Consider the following 18949-nt stretch of genomic DNA (forward strand, 5'->3'; position numbering starts at 1 on the left):
AACGCTACGGCTGTGCAGGTGAGTAAACAATTGAAACCAGCAATTAAGACCGAGCTCCGGGTCTGATAGGTCTCTTTAACCCTCCATCTCATGAAGAAGGAAAGGCGTCAAATTGCCCAGTTAAATCAATACGGATAGCAAATAAGGACTCGGGGTGGAAACAAGTTAGCATTTCCACCCGAGTATCTATAAAAGTCTACTCGGCTGAAGTATTGCTCTGACAGCAATGACAAGGAGCGCGGGAGAGCTGGAATTCGCACTTCCGCAATGAGTCACGACAATGAGGGGAACACCTTTAATAGGGATACGAAGATGAAAAGACAGGCGAGATTGTATTATTGTAATATCGTAATATGCATTTGCTCCTCTATGGACAGCATGTTTACTCCATTGTACTTTTTTGGCAATCAGTGTGTATACACATATTTTATTGTTTTTACAGCGACTATGATCGGCACGTTTTGCACACACCTATGTATTTATTTATTTTGTTTTATAACTATTCTGATGTCTGTTTTGCTTGTCTTGGGCTGGACTGCTGTCACACATCCATTTCCCTACGGGATTAATAAAGTATTATCTATCTATCGAACAATAGTGGAAGGAGACGGTGGAAGGTGGCGCTAAGAAGAGCAGAGGGGTGAGGAATGGAACCAGTTCAGTAAAGGCTTTTCTGAAGAAGAGGGTTTTGATCATAGTGACCAAGGCAGCTTCGGAAGCGAGCATGCCCACCGGCCTGGCGGCTATGCTAATCTGACGCCCACCCCGCAGAGCCCCCAGCAAGGGGTCCGAGGCTCCTCCCCCTCACCCCCCGCCAAGCCCCGCCCCAGTCCCGCACGCCGCGGGCAGGTATCGCGAGATCCGGCTCGAGCCGTGAGGCAGGCAGCGAGCAGGACCGCATCTGGAAGGAAACGGAAATAAATATCGGGATTTTTTTTTTTAACGGGTACAAAAAAAAGAAGAAGAAAGGGGGGGGGGATTCAGAGAAAGGGTTACAAGTTACTATTCCTGTGTAACAAAGTGTGTATTTCCCAACCCCGAGAACGGTCAAGCTGTGTGTTTGAGCTGGATTCACCCGGTTAAAGTTGAAGTGGGGGTGAGTTACTGTTTTTTTTTTCTCTCTCTCGTCTCCTGTTATTTTGGCCTGGTGTTTTTTGAAACAGGAAAGACGCGAAGTGTTGTCTTCAGTTTTTTTTTTTCCGCTCCTGGGGCCTGGGACACAGTCAGCGTCCGAGGGAGGAAACCGAAAACAAGGAGCCCCCTAGAAAGTGGAAGTTTTTTTTTTAAAGAAAATAAATAGATAAGTCGGGGTGGGGGGAGAGACGCTCCTGACAGACGGCGTGCGGAGCAGCTCTCGGCTCGTCAGCGCTTCCCTTCGTCGTACCGACGGAGAGGTTATATATATATTTTTTTTTAAAAAAACCCGAGCGTTTCGCCCAGCGAGTGCGACACTTCGCCCCGATGTCAGCGCGGTCGCCCCGGTGCACAGGCGCCCAGATGTCCCCTCACGGTGCCAGTGCACGGCGAAGTTGGTGTTTGTTTGTTTTCCACCCCTCTTAATCACGAAATCCCAAATCAGGCCGGTGCCATCTAACGCCAGGGCTCCGGTTGTAGTAGTAGTAGTAGTAGTTGTTGTTGTTGGGGTTTTGAGGGCCATTAGCTAGAAGTGATCTTTGACTTGAGTGGTTGGTGTTGGCTGTCGAGTCTGCGAGCTACGGCGCAGGGCACAGCTGTTTATTAACTCCCATCGAGGAACCATCTAGAACAAATCCGGCTGGGAGACTTCCCTGTCGGGACGGAGGGGGCTGTGCTCGGGTCATTCAGCGCGTAAGACCCTTTTAAACTTAAACTCACGAGTATTTATTCTGGACGAGCGATGCTATTCGGTAGCGCAGTGGTTCAGAACGGATGCCTTCATTGGTTTTTCTTTCAACCAACATTTATTTATCGTTGCTGTTGTTTTCAAAAATGTGAATGTAGGCAGATTTCTTATTTATGTCTAGTCGGGATGTTTCGGGGGTATCGCTGGATCGATCTTTCCTGGCGTTATCGATAGTTTTGTCCAAGTTAATCGACACTTTGATTTCGAATTTCAATTGATAAATGTCATGAGTGGGGTAGGCAACAAACGTTTATGGGTGTAACTCGGTTGACGAAGTTACGAAAGGGATTACGAAGTTTGTTGTTCGCGATAAAACGGTAGTCGTGTTAAATAATATTCTTTGGAAGTTGTAAACGGTTGTAAATAAGATCGGGTCAGGTCTCGAGCGTGAAGTTTTAAGAAAACTGGCGATGGTGGGGTTGGATATTGAGTTGTGGAAATATTAATACCTTGTCTGCGACATTGGCTAGGTTTTCTAATTCTACGAAGAAAAAAATTAAGCTTTATTGTCTAGATCGATCAGCAATAAAAAAAGTAAAATGCTATACGAGAATTAAATTGCGCACATGATCAAAATACTGACGTCGCGAAGGAAGGTGGATCGAGACTTCCACGAAAGTTTTCTTAAGATGATGCTTTCCGTATTCTGCGAGACGTCTGCGGTTCAGGGTTTCTGACATTTTAAGAATTTATTATCGGTGGTGGTGGAGGGAATCTCCATTACCTGTAAAGCGCTTTGAGTGGAGTGTCCAGAAAAGCGCTATATAAGTGTAAGCAATTATTATTATTATTATTATTATTATTATAATTCGGAAGCAAACGCACAGTTCCTGTACACAAAGGGTTACTTTTTCTTGCATTCTTGTAAGAGCTGACGAATTATGTTTCCATCCTACATTTTAACGACTGTTTTTTTTCCCTGTTTCTCGGTGTGTGTTTTTAAGTCATAACGGGGAGCATTGACGTTAACGGCAAAACGCGACTGATCCCATGTGTGGCGCTTGTAGCTTTAAAGTGTTACTTTGTGCCATGTAGCAGACGGAGAGATCAATGCAGTGCATGATTGATAAATATGGAAGCGGCCTGTGGCCTATGCGGAGGCCGGATTGGTCACTCCGCGGAAGCTGGGCTGATGTGTGATTGGCGCTGTCAACATTCCTGGCGGCTGATTGGACGAGCCGGAGGACTGGGGCGTCCCATTGGTGGAGAGCGATTACGTCGGCTCTAATTGGACGTTATAAGCTTGCCCCATCCTGATTGGCTGTCGGGACGCAGTGGGGTTGCGGTTGGCTAACTCGCATGTCAGCCAGATGGTTTCCTTCCTCTTTTGCTGAGCGTTTGCCTTTCATTGCAAGTCGGATCTCCAGGGCGCGGCTCGATCAAACACTTTTAAATTAGTCCCTTATTATTATATTTTTGTGCTTTACTGATACTATTTAAATTACGTAGCCTGGGGAGGCTCACTGATGTATCTTTGCCTTTGCAGATACGTGACAGCGACCTTTATGTGAGGAGCTAACCCCGGAGAAACGGGTCGTAGCCGGGAGGAGAGAGACTCGAAGCGAGTGGTCCACGGATTCTGTTATTTTTCTTGCTTTTTTTTATCTCACTTGCCAGCAGAATAAGGGAGTAAAATCTCCACCCTGCTGCATCGACAGACTGTACCTGTACGAAACTATAAAAGCTCACAGGTGTCCCAGCAGAACCCCGGAGAATGGAGGCCGTTGCCAAATACGATTTTAAAGCCACTGCCGACGACGAATTAAGTTTTAAACGTGGAGATGTCCTGAAGGTAATCGTCGATTTTATTCATACCGGAAGGAGCGCTAATCAGATTTTTGTGTTTGAAAGTCCATCACCTCACATAGCGTTTGCTGTTTCATTTGCGTTAACGTGCTGCGCAAAGCATAGTAAAGTACAGTACTCTGCAGCAAGTAAGGGCAGATTTGGGTTATGCTAATTCACTGTTCTTTAGACCATCTCTTCGGCTTTTCTCCTGTTAAATTGACCATTACTCAAGATGACAGCTGTTCTGCAATGAAGGTGAAGTGAAGACTTCTTGTGATTTATCTTTGTGGTTCAGCATAACATAATGGTCTTTTTATTTGCCTTGTTTTAAGCTGACAGAGATTCAAATTTCACTGCTGCAGTTTTGGTGTGATGTGTTCATAGCTGTGTTTTAATCTATCAGTGGCCTCAGAGCACAAAACAAGTCCTCTGCGTGAAACGAAGACACCCGTTCGAGGCTTCACTATGGTCTTCTTGCGGGAGACAGACGTCAGAACATTGAAATTCTGCAGCTTCTTCGGCGAACCTCTCAATGCCGAAGCTAGAGGTTGTGTGTTCTCCTTATGCAATTTCCCCAGAATGATATTTACTTGTCATCTGGCTGTAGATGGGGGATCTGTCAAAATGTCTTCGTTGGGGAGGTGGAAGGGTTCTGTAACTGTTTACCCAGCATCATTGATGATACAAGGTAGAGCTGGTCATGGAGTTTACAGCAGTTCGTCTGCTATTAAGATCCGTCAATACCATATGTTGCAACATTGGAACTCGCATAGACATGGCATATCATGAGCAGAAGTCTGCAAGCAGATAGTTCTATGTGAGATCACAGTTTTAACTCCCAAGCGCTATTGTTCTTTACACTTCTCATGAATTTATGCAAATTTGCTTGTGTGCTTTCCACAATTTGACAGGATTGTCGCTGCATGTTTTTAAAAACCTTTTCTTAAATGCTTCTGTTCCCGAATTATTTTGAATACAGTCGCAGATGATTTATGGTTTTTCCAAGTTGTAGATGTTTAATTCCTAAGCGTGGCGTAACTTGAAATGAGAGGCTGTAACGTCCTGTGATGTTTTATCAAAAGCAAAAAAGGACCAATTCGGTTTGTTCACTACCTCAATTAAATGATTGATCAATTAACGAAAGCAAGTATAGACATTGAATCAGGTCTTGGATTTGATAATTATAGCTTTGTGTGCTGGCTGATCAAGCTGAAGGCTGTGTTCCATGTGAGTCATAAGCAGAGTTGCCTGGTCAAGTTTCAGTCTTGTGGTTTTATAACGGATCAATATTGGTCTTGGGTGATAACATTTCTAGTACTGAGTATAAAGATTTTTAAACCATTTTTTAATTATCCTCATTTTCTTGTTGTCTTTAAAGTATTGGCTTGCTTGTAAAAATCCGAATGCTATTAATTGTATAATATGTTTCCACTGCAAAACAATTACAGGGAAGTATTTGTCATTGTTTTCAAGGAACTGTACAAAGATCTTTTATCTTTAAATATCTGTCATACCAACAGTGTCGTTATCTCCTGTCATGAAACCACAGATTTTAATACATTTATATTCATTTTTCTTTTAATCTCTTCGCTGTATAGTGTTTTTAGTTCTGAGTAATGTATGAACTGAGGCAGAAACATGCCTCAGTTGGAGGTATCTAGAGTTAGAAGGTGGGAAGATGAGATGGAGAGCAAACGATTAAAAAAAAAAAAGAGTGAAGTTCAGTGAAGTGAAACAAAGGGGAGGGACCTTTGAAGATTATCGTACCAGATCAGAACACGATCTAAGCACAAAGTATTCATGCACATCAATGCAGAACATTTAATTTCTGTAATTATTGTGCTTTAGGATCAGTCCAGTCAGGAAAAACCCAAATGAGTCCAACCAAGGACAAGCCCAAGGGTGGGGCCTCCCATACTCTTGAGGCAAGGCCAGTGCTCAAGTTTTGTGATTCAAATTTAAGGCCACAGACACCCATGTTTTTAATGTCACCTTTGCGCCCTTCCAACCTGGCTGGTTTGCAAGCCATTGTGATCGCGTTCTGCTGAAAATGCAAAGCTGTTCCCTTTCAGATAAAAAAGGAACTGTTCTTCACATCTTGGAGAGCAGCCGAGCAGGATTGGATGTTAAGGTAATGGTTAGAATGCTCACGATGATTTTGGCGCAAGCCTACGGGGATTTAGACATAATCATCTTAGTGTCTCTCTTCTTATGCGTCAGTGGAAACGGGGCATATATTTTTTTCTTTTGTAGTGTTTAGTCCATCTGTTTTCACAAGCTTCGGAGCTGTTTGGGACTTAGAGGATAAACCCCCCATTCCCACCTGCAGATGGATGGGTTTTATCTGCTAGTGTAAGTCTCCTCAGATTTGTATGGATTTGCCTTCCTTTCTGTGTTTTGGTCATAATAAAGCTTTGTGGTTGTATGGCACAGACTGCAGTCTACTGCATGCAAACTGGTCAGTTTAGCGAGGTGAAAAACATCTGTTTCAGGTGCTGATTGTAATGCGGTGCAGAGAGGTGGCTAGTCGGGGAGGATACTCCTTGTGCTCTTAAAACAATTGTTCTTAACATGGGATTATAAATTCTAAAACCTCAAGGGTGAAGGTTAAGGTTTTTTTCTCACTTAAGTTTTGAGTGATCATGGCAATATGTTTCCATATCCTGGGGGGGGGGGCAGGCTTTGACATGTGGAAACTGGTTGGAAGTGCATTTAAAATTTTGATCAGGGGATATGTATACAAAGATGCATAGGGGTAAGGAACAAGTGGCTTAGGACATTAGCTTCCAAAACATGCCTGGCTTCTTTCTAGAGGGCGAATGGGATCCTCAGATCAATTTGCCTCTCTCAGCCAAACAAGCCACATTCTCCAGATGGCCTTCTCCGGTTTGTACCTGTTGGTAAATGCGATGCTACAGTGCACGTCCATTTTAGTTGACAAACGTCGTACCACTGATTTAGAGACCCAGTCTGGATATGTAGGGACCACCTCTTTGTTCATTTTGACCACGTTTATTTTCTGGCCCATAGGAGATTGAGGGTTGTTGGGTGGTTTAGTCCAACATGGTTGCTTTTTCATGTCAGACCTGAAGAGATCTGCGTCATCCCGTATGGTGTAAGGAAAGACTTAAGGGCCTACTTAATGTGTGTGTCTGTCATGGGATTCCTGGAAGTGGGACCTTAACGTGGGAACGTTGCTGAAGGGGTGAGGTGTAGCAACAGAGGTAGAAAACGCAAGCCTTTGCCTCTTCCTCTGATGCCATAGCTGTGAACTCAACATAAATATTAATCAGCAGGCGTAAGGCGAACAGCTTGATTGTAATGCACTGAGCCTGCAGCGCTGTTACTTAAAATTAAATTCCTGCAGGAGTTGCATAACGAGCAGTCGGGACAAATGCATGCATGCATGCGTGCGTGCCGGGGATTTTCTTGCCTCTGTAGGTCTGCTCTCGAGGTTGGCAAGATCATAAGACAATATCATTCAAAAACGTTTTAGGTTAGATTGATCTGCATGCACTCCATTTCCTTATTGGATTTAAATTGTAGAGGCACTGGCGGGGTTGATGGGAGGCCGGTGAGTCTGTGGCCATCCGTTCAAAGACAGTGTATTTTAACACAGCTCTCAGTTGGGTGGCGCGCTGATTTTAATTCGGAGTTCAGTCATTTCGGGCTACCACATAGTAAGGCTTTATAATTGGAAAAGAAAAAAGGTACAAAATGTACAACAGAAACTGTAGGATATGCAGTAAAGTTGGCCTTTCACAGTTTAACAGATACCAACACACTAGACTTGTGTGAGCTGAGAAGGATTAAAGATATCAGATGCACTCCGTGAACTGTTAGGTGTCTGAGGCATCCAAGATATTAAAATCTGTACTGTTTTCAGAAAAGTGCGTGGGAGTCTGTGTTCATGATTAAAAGCAAGACAAAGTTATTTTTTTTAATCCTTGATGTATTTTTTAAAATTTCCTCTTCTCTCCTAGTGATTTAAAACTGTCGTCCAATTGCAGCATTTCAAAGAGGGACGCTAAGAGAAAAGCGAACGGGTTAGGATTGAGTTTCCGAACATAAATGGGGATCTTGCGCACTTTTGCTTGTCGGGAAAGAAAAAAAAAACTTTTCTTTTTTTACCACTTCACAAATGTGCACAAATAAGACAAAAAAGCACGCTGTAAAAATGTGAGCTGGAATGGATGTGAATAAAAGAGAGAGTCAAGTGTTTGAGGTTGTTAGTGGCGCAACAGTTGACTCAATCTAGAATCAGAAGGTTAGAGGTTCTTCAGAGAATTCTGGTCTGTATCCCAATGTGTTTATACTTGAAGCTGTGAGCCTTAGGGCGCATGAGAGATATTTCCAAGAACTGAAAGCACTGTGCTGCAATTCTGCAATGTCAGCTCTGATTTCGACCCGACAGAGGCAAGTGTTAACTCCTTCAGGGACAAAAGCTTTAGGAAAATAAGCAAGTAAACAGTCTTCTGCCAGATCCCACACTTTGGTTGATGGTGGTGTTGCAAATATTTACTCAGGGAAAGAGTTAAGATGTTTTTCAAATTCAAGATGATGATGACCTGAAGGGGCCTGCGTTTTGTTTATTCTTATAATATGAGGTTTGGTTTACATTAGGGTCCAGTTTCTTCTGAACATGGGTGAATCCCAGCTACATACTTCCATAATTATTTAATTAGCTGCATAATTGTAATATACTTAATCTGGCTCCAAGGTCAATTATAGGTAATTGTACTATCAATGAAGCTAATGTCTTGTGAAATCAACTGTAAATGGCCTTAAGAAAAATTCTATATATACATCTAATTTTGAAAATAATTTGTTAATGAACTACTCAATTGAAAAACCAGAAGACCCAAGTCTGTTCGGGGAATGGTTTTCCGATTCCTGGTTCACAGTATCCCTGTGCTAGCTACACAGTTTATGCTGAGGTAAGCCGAACATGTTTTTCTGTGTTAATTGTTGGCGTTTGGTGATTTATAAATTGTACAACATTGTGAGCTCCTTGGAAAAAGTGATGACTTTGTGGATGGTAAGGTACTTCTTTATAGGAAGGTTAGACGCCTGTGCTATGCCCAATACTTGCAGCAAGGAACCCATCAACAACGTGAAATTGGCAGTAGGTGACCATGGTCTAGTGTTTTGCAGTGCAGCAAAAGCACGTGCAGTTGGTTTTACTAGCAGACTTTACAAGAGGAGCGATGCCAAGCTTATCGGTAACCTGGTGAGCGCATTAATGAGTTCTTTGAAACAGGAAGCGTCGCAGGATGCTGCTGCTTGTCTTGCATCCACAGTTCATGCAAGAGACAAAAAAAAAAACCTTATGCGTCTGGTACTTGCCAGTCACCTCAACAGAGTACCTGTGTTGTGCTAAGTCAGGCCGATGCACCTAGAATGTTACTGGTGTCCAGACAGCTGCCTGGGAGCAGTTCATGGTATAGGTCAACAAAGAACCCATAGGTGTGAAATTGAAGGTGTTTACAGATGTGCCCATTTTTTGGCTGAGTGGATCTGTGTGCGATCCACAGCCGGGAGAGCTAAACCATTCTCCTTGACTGCACAAGATCCAGGGTCTAATTTCTACATCATGATGGAGCTTGGATGGCAGATATTGGATCCACGTTGGTTAGGTGCTGAGTTGATCATCTCGCATGGTTGCCCTTACAGTGTTTGTTCGTAAGTTGCCAGTGTGATGAATACCTGCCGGAGGTCCTGTTCTGTAGCCTTCTGGGTCACCTGACTTTCACCACCACTTCTTGGGATATGGTTGATGTCGCAGTTTTACTGCGGCAAGCATTTCCCCTTTAACCAGCTACCATAATCGGTTTTCGGAGAAAATGTGCTTGTCAGTGCTTTGACATCGACGCGTGTCAAGCTGCATCTTTCTAAAAAAAAATGTGATTGCGCATGCAAGACAAAGAGTGTTCTGTTTGAAATCGTTATTGTAATTTGATTGTATTGCCTCCGTTTTGTTGGTTTTGTGGTCTTATCAATTCAAATTAAATCTAGAAAATATTGGGGGGAAAAAAGTTCAAACTTATCTTAAGGTTCTCTTTTTACTTGCTGCAGAAATTTCATAAGGGACCGTTTTTAAATTCTCACTCCACACAATTGCTGGGGTAGCAGTTTGGTTTTTTTAGGCATTTGCAGACAATTTGTATATGTTCAGTCCCCAACAGATACAGTCCTTGTTTAAGTCTGTGCGCACACATGGATGGCTTCCCCCAGGGCTGCTAGCCAGAACCCTCCCATCTCCGCCCTGTGACCACCAGGTTCGTGGGCTCTTCAGAGACTCCCCCGGTCCCCCACTTTACCCTGCGTGTACAGTGCTAGGATGAAAGCCATACTATGCTATTCTTCTTATTTATACTTCATGCCTGCGCTCAGAGTTACAAGACAGAGGAAGTCTTGACAGCCCCAGCATGATAGATGCCTTTGCTGTATCTTTGTTGCTACCACTAAAAATATCATTGAATCCAGCTATTGGCAGAACCATTTTATTGTTTTTATTGTGTTCTGTGCATTAGTGCTCGTCTCTGGCAGTCCCATCCTCTTGTACAGACGGTGGTTTCTAGGAGACTAGTCCTACGGTGGGCTTTTTCTCTCCTTACATCATCGTTGCTCAGGCGCCGTCTTCTCCACAGACAGTGTGTGGTTTGTGTGTGCAGAAGGGAGGGGTGGTACAACAGCAACCTGTTGTCAGACCTTTTCATTCACTGTTCAGTTCTTTTCTCCCATCCAAGGTCAGTAGGCCTACTGTACAAGAATCTAGTCATGAATGTGACTTTATATTCTGGGGCAGCAGGACTGGTGGACTCTGTGCCTCCCAGTGACTCAGATCATTGTGAGTGAGGGAATTTCCAGTTAATTTTATATTATATTGTATATTTTTTCCTGCAGAATTGCATAGAACGTGGAGCATAGACATTTTTACTTTTTAAATGTCTTAATGTCTCTCCTAATTTGGAATCAGCATTTGTTCTGAGACTTCATTCTGTGAGGGAATGAGACACAGGGGGGTACTTGTCTGCAACATCCACCTGCGGAGCTGTTATCTTATCCTTTTCTTCATCCTGTGCTGTGACCTCCCAGGCTCTTTCCAGCACCGTTAGCCTGTAGATGCCCAGCAGATCACAGTCCAGTAAGCCGGATCGCCCTGGCCCAATGATCGTATGCCTTCCCAGCTGGTACAGTGTTACTTGTGTGCTGGCTGCCTGAGGAACCATAGGCCAACCACAGACCGACACTGTTCCTGCTCGGGTGCATAAAGCTTAGCCTGCGGTTGCAGAGAGCCACTCAGGAGTCCTACCAGTGGGCATCTTTCAGAGTTACTGCAAAATAAATAATAACGGCATCCATTATTAGTTGTTTACAACAGGTTTTGTTTGTAACACAAGGGGGTTGGGTCGGTGCTGATAATGTATTGCGTGTTCCTTGCACTGGTGGAAAAACGTAGCATTTTTAAATAATTTTTGGCGTGCTCAGATTAACTTCCAGGAATTCGGGAAACTGACAATTTCAGTATAGCTCTACTCTCTTCTGAGTTTTTTTTTTTATTCCTTTGCAACTTTCCACACAGCTCTATGTCCCTCATTAGGGATTAATGAAGGTGTTTTTAAGAGACTATGTCGCACTGCATGCTGCCGGCTGACATGGCTTTTAGACACTGACTTCTTGTCATTGTGTGTTTAGCCAACAAGTGGCGAGAAGGATGGATTACAGTGTCCGTTTACTCAGATGTCACGTGGAATTTATTTTTGTTTAGTCTTTTACTGTGTGCTGCTTGCTGTGCATTCTTCTCATCAGCAGACACTCAAAATAAAAACCTGAGTGTGGCCATCCGTGTTTATTTTTATGGGGACCTGTACTGTGGCCGGTGGGAGGAGTGACGTGGAGGAGGGGGTCCGGTTGACACTGTCTCCACCGACGTTCTACCCCTGTACAAATGTTTTGCGCAACGTTGTCATGTTCCTTCAGGCTGCAGCTCGGAGTCTGCTATTTCCTTCCCACTTTTGATGTTTTCCTGAGGGCGCGTGTGCTGGGAGACGCGCTCGACTGAACGTGATGCAGCATTCCAGTTTTAAAAAAAAAAAGTACAGATTGCACCCTTGAGCAGAGGAAATTGAAGCTGCTGGATTCGTCGAAAGGGTTACTTAACGGGTTAGTTCATGACCCATGGGTGTGTGTGGGAGGAACTGGGCCTACCCACCCCATGTCAGTACTCTCCTGGAAGAGTCTGCCCATCCATGTGATGCTAGCTGACGTGCCCAGAACTCTTTGCCCACTTCCTTCTTGTTCCTTGTGAAAATTGGTTGGACGGTGGGCATTTGTGTCTGTTAAGATTGCCAACTCTCAAGAATACAGGCCAGTGCTATTTCAGAACATGGCTTCCTTAGAGCTGTGCTGTGGTTGCACTATTGTTTTCTCATTTCTTGTTCTAAGAGATGTGCCAATGTGGTATTGAATCCCACAGTTTTTCTTGAACACATCTTCCTGAAAGCCGATATCGTCATTCAGCAGGTAACTATTTTAGCTTGATTTGCACTATATCATTCCTTTTTGTGGCTGGGGTGGGGGTGGTTTTGCCAAGGGTTAATGCAATAGATCAAGCCTCTGTGTAAGTGCAATGGATTTGTTTTTCCTAGGGCTTAATATTTTAGTAATGGAATATGATGCCTGCGGGTTCTGAATGCTGATAGCATGGTCTTAAATTGTCTTGGGTGACATCCTTTGAAGCTTCTGTCTTATCTCCCCATAAAAAGAAATCTACATGGAAATAATACTGTTTTTTTTCTTTGCTTTCTAACAAGTTTTTTCCTTAATCTGTATTTTGAATCATTCTGGGTTTAACAGTAATCATATTAGCTTTTTGTACAGGTGTGTGGTGGCCAGTGTACCAAAAAAAGATATGTAGGGAGATAGGAGTGTCTGATGGGTACGACTATTTTTATTTCATGAACACTCAAGGGTTTCATCTGTCTAATCCTGTACCCTTTTGTGCTTTTTGCTTGCCTCTCTGGGGTGTTGTCTTTGTTCCAAATTGGTTAAGGGTATTTCTTCTGCATGTGGAGGAGGGGTGCACGTGTACACATTGAAAGCAAAGCTTCTAATGAAAGTGCTAATGGAAGCGGTACCATTTCATTTCTTTATACCACTGGATCTCTGCCGATGGATACTCGTATTTTTAAAATCAACAGGAAGCATTAAATTACAACTGTCTAACAATCTTAACTTTTTTTTTTCTTCTCTCCTATGATGTTTGAGATTTGTAATGTTTATACAGGAGCAATAGCAGAATCTGGAAGCTTAGCTTTTAAAGCCATGCTTGCATGCAGAATGTTATATTGTTACCTAAGACCTCCAGGACGCTTGCCTATTCGTGCACCATTGTCTCAAAGTGTAAGGAGAGGTTTATGTTGCAACTAGGCTGTTCATTGTGCAACTAAGTGTTGTAGTCTGGTTTCACTTGTGACAGAGTATTGTGCTTCAAACCTAAGCCCTTCCTACAAAATATAGTGCAGCTTTTACAGAAATGATCTACCTCAAAACATATTTAAACATTTAAAACATTAAGTTTAAGAACATACAAAGGTTAAACGCAAAAGGTAAAGCTTCTGTTCTAAGAAGTTTTGTGATTATCTTTGGAAATACGGCAAAGATTGAGAATCTTTTTCCTTAAGATCTTCATTTTTTGCTTCACATAGCTTCAACTTAGAATGTTTTAATGTAGTGCTACTGTTCCTTCTAACTACACTTTGTCTTCAATCTGAGATATTTTAAGATGTCACTATGGTATGTCAGAAAAGAGAGGAACAGCATTGTGGTATGATTTATTTTTTTGAAGAGCATACTTTGCATTCTGTACGCCTAAGTGTACTTCTTCATTTTACTGTAGATCTGCTTCTTCTGCCTTTTTTTGTCACCGTTCCCCTGTCAGCTTTTTATTCTGAAGTCTGTTTTTGCTATGATTATGACATCCGGCTTGCCTGCTTTTTTTGCAGGACATTTTCTTTCTAGAAATTAGCGACCTGTTGTAACTTCGGGTTTCTCAATACCTCTGATCCACACTGCACTTGGTACTTGGGTCACACATACAGGTCCTGTTTTAGTCACCAATTTGGAAAGTGAAAGATCCGGGAATTGAAAAATGCCTTTTTTTTTGCATATTTCCAGTGTTGCAGGTGAGGTGTTTGCATTGTTTGAGCAAAGATGACTTGGGCTTCGATGAGCATGTGACCTAAGAATGTGGGTGTAAACAAAACCTCTCAACAGTTTTATTGATTATCATCGATGGGGTTATCGATTTAAATGGCATCTTTTAGTACAAGAGATTGCTGTTAAGTGCCTTTGCACTCTTAACACCCACCTGAATATGCCTTCACCTGAGTGTTAATGACATGAGATGAGATATATTCCGGCACAAACCAAGACTTATAATGTGGCCTTGCTTCTCAAAATTATGCATCCGTTTTTTATTAAAAGCTCAGAAAATTCCCAAGAAAAGTACCCAAGATCATATGAACTAACATGCAACATTTTAGGTAAGTTCCACCTTTGGAAATTGTCCTCAGTTTATTATATAAAAATATAAAAAGCCAGGTGTACTTGGTGAAAGTCAAATCCTAATGCTTGTAGGAGCAGAAGGAGCACAGGGATAAGCTAAAACAGTATTAACCAGATTGGAAAAATTGAGGTATACTCGAAGAAAGCCAACATTTATAGCTATGTCAAAATATCATTCAGTGGGTTTCCCAATATGCAAGAGCTGTTTGATAGATGGAAAATGTCAGCCTTCTAATTAAACTCATCCAGGCTTGACTAAAAATGAGCTGGCTAAGTATACAGTAGTTGAACGAGTCTAAAACAAGCGCTGATCTGAACCTGCCTCTTTGTTCGTAATTCAGCTTTTATAATAAACTTTTAAACTAAAAACCACACTTTCTTTTACAGTGTCTAATGACTTGATAGTGTAATAGTGTCTTTTTTATTTTGATATTATTATTTTGTTGTGTCTTGACAAGCAGACTTACAAAGCTATCAAAAGGCAAATAAGATCAGAGATACTTTTTTTAAACCTCCTCATATCTGTTTACAAGGAATATCATCTTCTTTAATTTCCTTTTAATGTTCTCACCGTGACCTTTTTTAGTAATTGCAACATATATTTAATTAAGAAACTCTGTGGTTGTTTTGTAAGTTGTGTGTCTGAGGCAGTTCTACTAATTGCGCGGATCTTTGCATTTCACTGTAAGTTTCTAGAAAGTGTGAAATAAAAGGTCGAAAATTCCACTGGAGGGGAGTAGTGTTTTTAGTAAGATTGTTTTCAGACAAATTCACTATTACTGAGTGCTGCAGGAGACGTGAAAAGACAACTGCTGGAAGGCAAGTCTTGTATCTACTCTGGCAAACCGCTGCAATATCTTTGATCTTGACCACACACTCGTGATGGTGCCTCTCTAAGTGAAGTGTAGGAGAAGTCCATCTTATCGCAGTGGGTAGCCTCTGCTTTAGTACTTACAATATTACATGTAGCTAAATTCCCTCTGGTGTTGTTTCAAAAAAAAAATAATTCATGGCACAAGCAAAAGGTTTTTCCTTGTATTGTCAGTTGTAGTCACTTAACTCCATTTCATCACCACTGCTGCCTCTTGCTGCGAACACATTCGTAAAGGGTTCAGGCAACCAAAGAAAGCTCTTCAAACCCTTTCTGTGTCCAAGTCATTCATGATGCCGAGCTGCAGTTTCTTCTGTGTTCCTGTTCCGTGTGTCTGCGAGCGTGCTTTGTTGGTGTGAAATGAGGTGCTGATGGTTACATGAAAATGGCAAATGAAAGAAGTAATTTAAGTCAACCTTTGCATTTGATTTCTGTGCTTTGTGTTTTTGGGGTATGAGAGAGACTGAGAATGTTGCTGCTTATCAGTGCATAGCATGCACAACAGAGCTGTAACTCCTACCTTCCTGTTTTCTTTGAACTTTAGATAATTGCAAGACGGTAGATGATGAGAGAATTGGTGCAGAAGAGTCTGGAAACGCAGTGTAGGGTTTCGAAGGTCATCACCTTAAAGTGTTGTTTTTAAATGCAAGAAAATACGAATTGCTGACCTGCAATGATTATCGCAGTAGTATGGCATCTTGTTTGGATTAAAATTGCATGTTCATTTTGTTTTTGTGAAGATAATGGAGAAAAAAGGTACTGTGTTGACTGAAGGCAACAGTAGGCCAGCTGACTCAGCTTTTTGAGCTGCTCGGGGCTGCATGTTGAGAACTGTCAATTTCTTGTAAGTCAGTCTGTTGTAGGTCAAGTGCTTCACAACCAGTGTTCTAGGAAAAGCCAAGCAGGGAGCAATGGAAAAGAGAAATGAGTTTTTAAACATCCGATGTGTGGGTTAACCTCTATTACAGGATATAGTGTATTTCAATTTAGCAGTGATTCTATCAAATAGTTATTAGTGAAGGTATTTGTAAGGCGGAACTGATTCTTGACTGAAAAGAAGCTAATTTTTGTTGTGGTGTTTTTTTAAATGTCCCAAGTTCACTTTTTCGGTCAACTCTATTGTTCAGGTACTTGTCCATAGTTCTTCCTTGTTGATTTCCTGAAGAGAAATGCTTGGATTGCAATCCCGTTTTAGAAACTCTGCTTGCAGGTGTGCTGACATACCTAATAGCCCTGTGAACTGGTACAGTACATAGAGGAGGAAAGGTCTGAAGATTTGTGAAACCAGTGTGAACCCTGTATGTTCATTCAGACTGTGCCTGTCTGTAAGGTGCACACAGAGTACACAAAGCAACTTAATGCGTATGTGTGTTTTTAAAGTCTTCTAATCTAATCTGAGCTTTTTTCACATCAGCACAAGACAACATTTTTAGTGTTTTAGAGATACCAAAGTAATGTAGATTGGACCTGGAAACTTTGTTTTGACCTTTGGAGCCATACAAATGAAGTAATGTTAGGAATTGCTTCCACTGACAGCAGCAGGTCTGTTTTTTGTACAGGTGCTTCCTGGAGCAAATGCTTGATCACTCATGATGTCTTTAAAGTCAGGTGTACCCTTATTGTTTTGAAGGCATGGTGTGTGATGTTCCCAATTTAGGGTTCCAAAAGCACACTAAAAACACTGGTAAACTGAAGTTACTCTGCTTTGTTTTCTCTTTTTCTTTCTGCAACACAGAAGACGATGGGTTAAGTCAATGTCGTAGGTCAACCATCTAATGACACTTTTTTTTTTAGGTGTTACCATTTTGTAGCTTCTAATAGATCCGTATGTATTTCATGTAGTACTTCTGTGAAGGAATATAAAATAATTAGTGTATTGTAATCTTAGAGTATGTAAAGGACTTCTTGCTGAGTGAAAGGAGAAGTATACTGTATACAGTGAACTATTTGACAACCCATAAATGGGCAAAATAAGACAGGAAGTACAGACAAGCAAGAATTCAATTTTGCAAATCAAGCAATTTTATTGTTTCCGTTGATGCATTTCTGTTTGGTGTGGCATCGATCCCTTTCACCAGTTATGTATCCTGACCATCATCAGTGTTTTAAGAACTGTTTTTTTTTTATTAGTTGGCAAAGATCTTAGGCGTACCGCGTTGGGACAAAATGCAGAATTGGACTGGATGCTTACAATGGAGAATGCACAGGCAGGAAAATAAACGCTACTCATTTCACCTTCAGTCTTTTACTCCTTCTTTTTGTTGCCAGCTGCACTGGACTTGTTTTTTTGCCATAAAACAGTGGATACTGCTCTCTGAGTGAGTGCAGCCTCTACTGCTGGAGCTTGTTTAATGTTTCCAGAAGCTCTTGGCTTGATTGTTGAGTCTAGTGAATTTAAAAAAAAAAGCTTAGGCATAAAGCAAACTCTAAAGGCTTTCGCTTTGCGTCATCTCTGTAAATCCTGGATCTTCAGAATGAGGCTTGATTCAGGGCTTCAGTGACGCACACCTCAGGGTTCATCATTACCTGTCTGCTGCATTTCAGGGGGATGATGTAATCTCCAGGAGCCAGAGAACAACACTTGAAAATCTTGCCATCTGTCCCCCTTTCGGCTCTATGCTTAAAAAGCATGGTCACCGGATTGTTTTTTAATAAAGTATTCACTGCTTAGACCAAGTGAAATCGCTGCATATTAGTTTTTTTGTCATTTACTGTATGTTTGTCGTAAAATAACCTTTTACACAGAGAAGGTGCTGTCTCTCTATTTACAACTGTTCCCTTTTCCATTCTGGGTTGCCTGTGGCTTTTTTGCAGGAAATTAGCCTAAAACTGTGTCCCCCCCTGCCAGCACCCACAGCGGTTCTGTGCTGTGATCGTCACCCTAGCTGTTACTGTAAATGCCCTCAAGCCTTACATGCTGACAGTAATTTGGAGGAGCACAAGCCCCTCTTCGTACACCACTACAACATGCTCGCGAAGCAGGGAGCCCGCCAGCTGTCGCTCGCTTGATTAAACACCTGAACGGACTGCTGGGATGTGGGCTCTGTTCATTTTCCTGTAGCTTAGTCCCTGAGGCTTAATTTCATCTGCAGTCAAAATGTATGGGCAGGTTACATAATGTTGCCTGTTTTTTTTTTCAGTGAGAATTGCTTCTCTATGCGCTGTGCTACTTGTGTATATCACTGGTTATGATGTTAGCTGCTGTAGCCTTACCCGAGTACGACAAAAGCTTATGTCCTTCCGGCAAATGTCAAATCTCAAGAATACAACTGTGGACAGGAGTGTCTTCAGAAAGTGCAGATCTCTCAAGAGCTTTCTCAGTCAGTGCACTACAGCAGAACTGAATTCTTAAGCCACTTAACATAACAGACCAGCAGAATGATGCCATTTATTTCGGTCCTAAACCTTTCCACACTAATTTGCTCAAGCCTTCTATCGTTGTAAAGTGTCTTTGCAAACTGTTTCCTCAATCCTGGTGGATAAAATAAGCATAGCTGCTTATAGAAAGCCAAAATCTGGGAGTGTTCAGGGAATACTTGTTTTCCTTAAATAAGATCAGTTTCATCACCTAACAGTATCTGTTGTCAGAATTCATTAAACTTTAGTACATAGTATGAAGCAGTACATCCTGAAAGTCTTTTCTGGGCTTAAATGTTACTGCACATGTCACTGGTTGAGTCTTTAACCCATGAGAGCTGGGACTTGACACAGGTCCAGTGTCATTAAAGATGAAATGGTTGTGCCTATCAAAAAGGCTGAAGACCAGCATCTTGTTAAATTTAAGTGTTTTTAAGAAGTCTTGAAACTGTCTTAACTGCAAAAATTCTTCTTTTTTTGTG

At 41.9% G+C, this 18949-nt stretch overlaps 1 protein-coding gene across 3 annotated transcripts in view; it reads left to right on the forward strand.

Annotated features, from left to right (window-relative positions):
• The first annotated feature begins 873 nt into the window (after positions 1-873).
• The window catches only part of grb2a (growth factor receptor-bound protein 2a), a 40685-nt gene continuing 22609 nt past the window's right edge, over positions 874-18949 (forward strand). The window contains exons 1-2 of one of the 3 annotated variants that reach the window (XM_015356142.2): positions 874-1096; positions 3369-3674. In XM_015356142.2, coding sequence (XP_015211628.1) covers positions 3597-3674 — 78 coding nt within the window. In that variant the 5' untranslated portion in view covers positions 874-1096; positions 3369-3596. Of the gene's footprint in view, positions 1097-1333; positions 1395-3196; positions 3675-18949 lie in introns of those variants that run through there. The other 2 variants (XM_015356143.2, XM_006635194.3) reach the window with 2 other exon arrangements.

The sequence above is a fragment of the Lepisosteus oculatus genome, chromosome 9 (genome assembly GCF_040954835.1).
Source record: "Lepisosteus oculatus isolate fLepOcu1 chromosome 9, fLepOcu1.hap2, whole genome shotgun sequence".
Classification (NCBI taxonomy): Eukaryota; Metazoa; Chordata; class Actinopteri; order Semionotiformes; family Lepisosteidae; genus Lepisosteus; species Lepisosteus oculatus.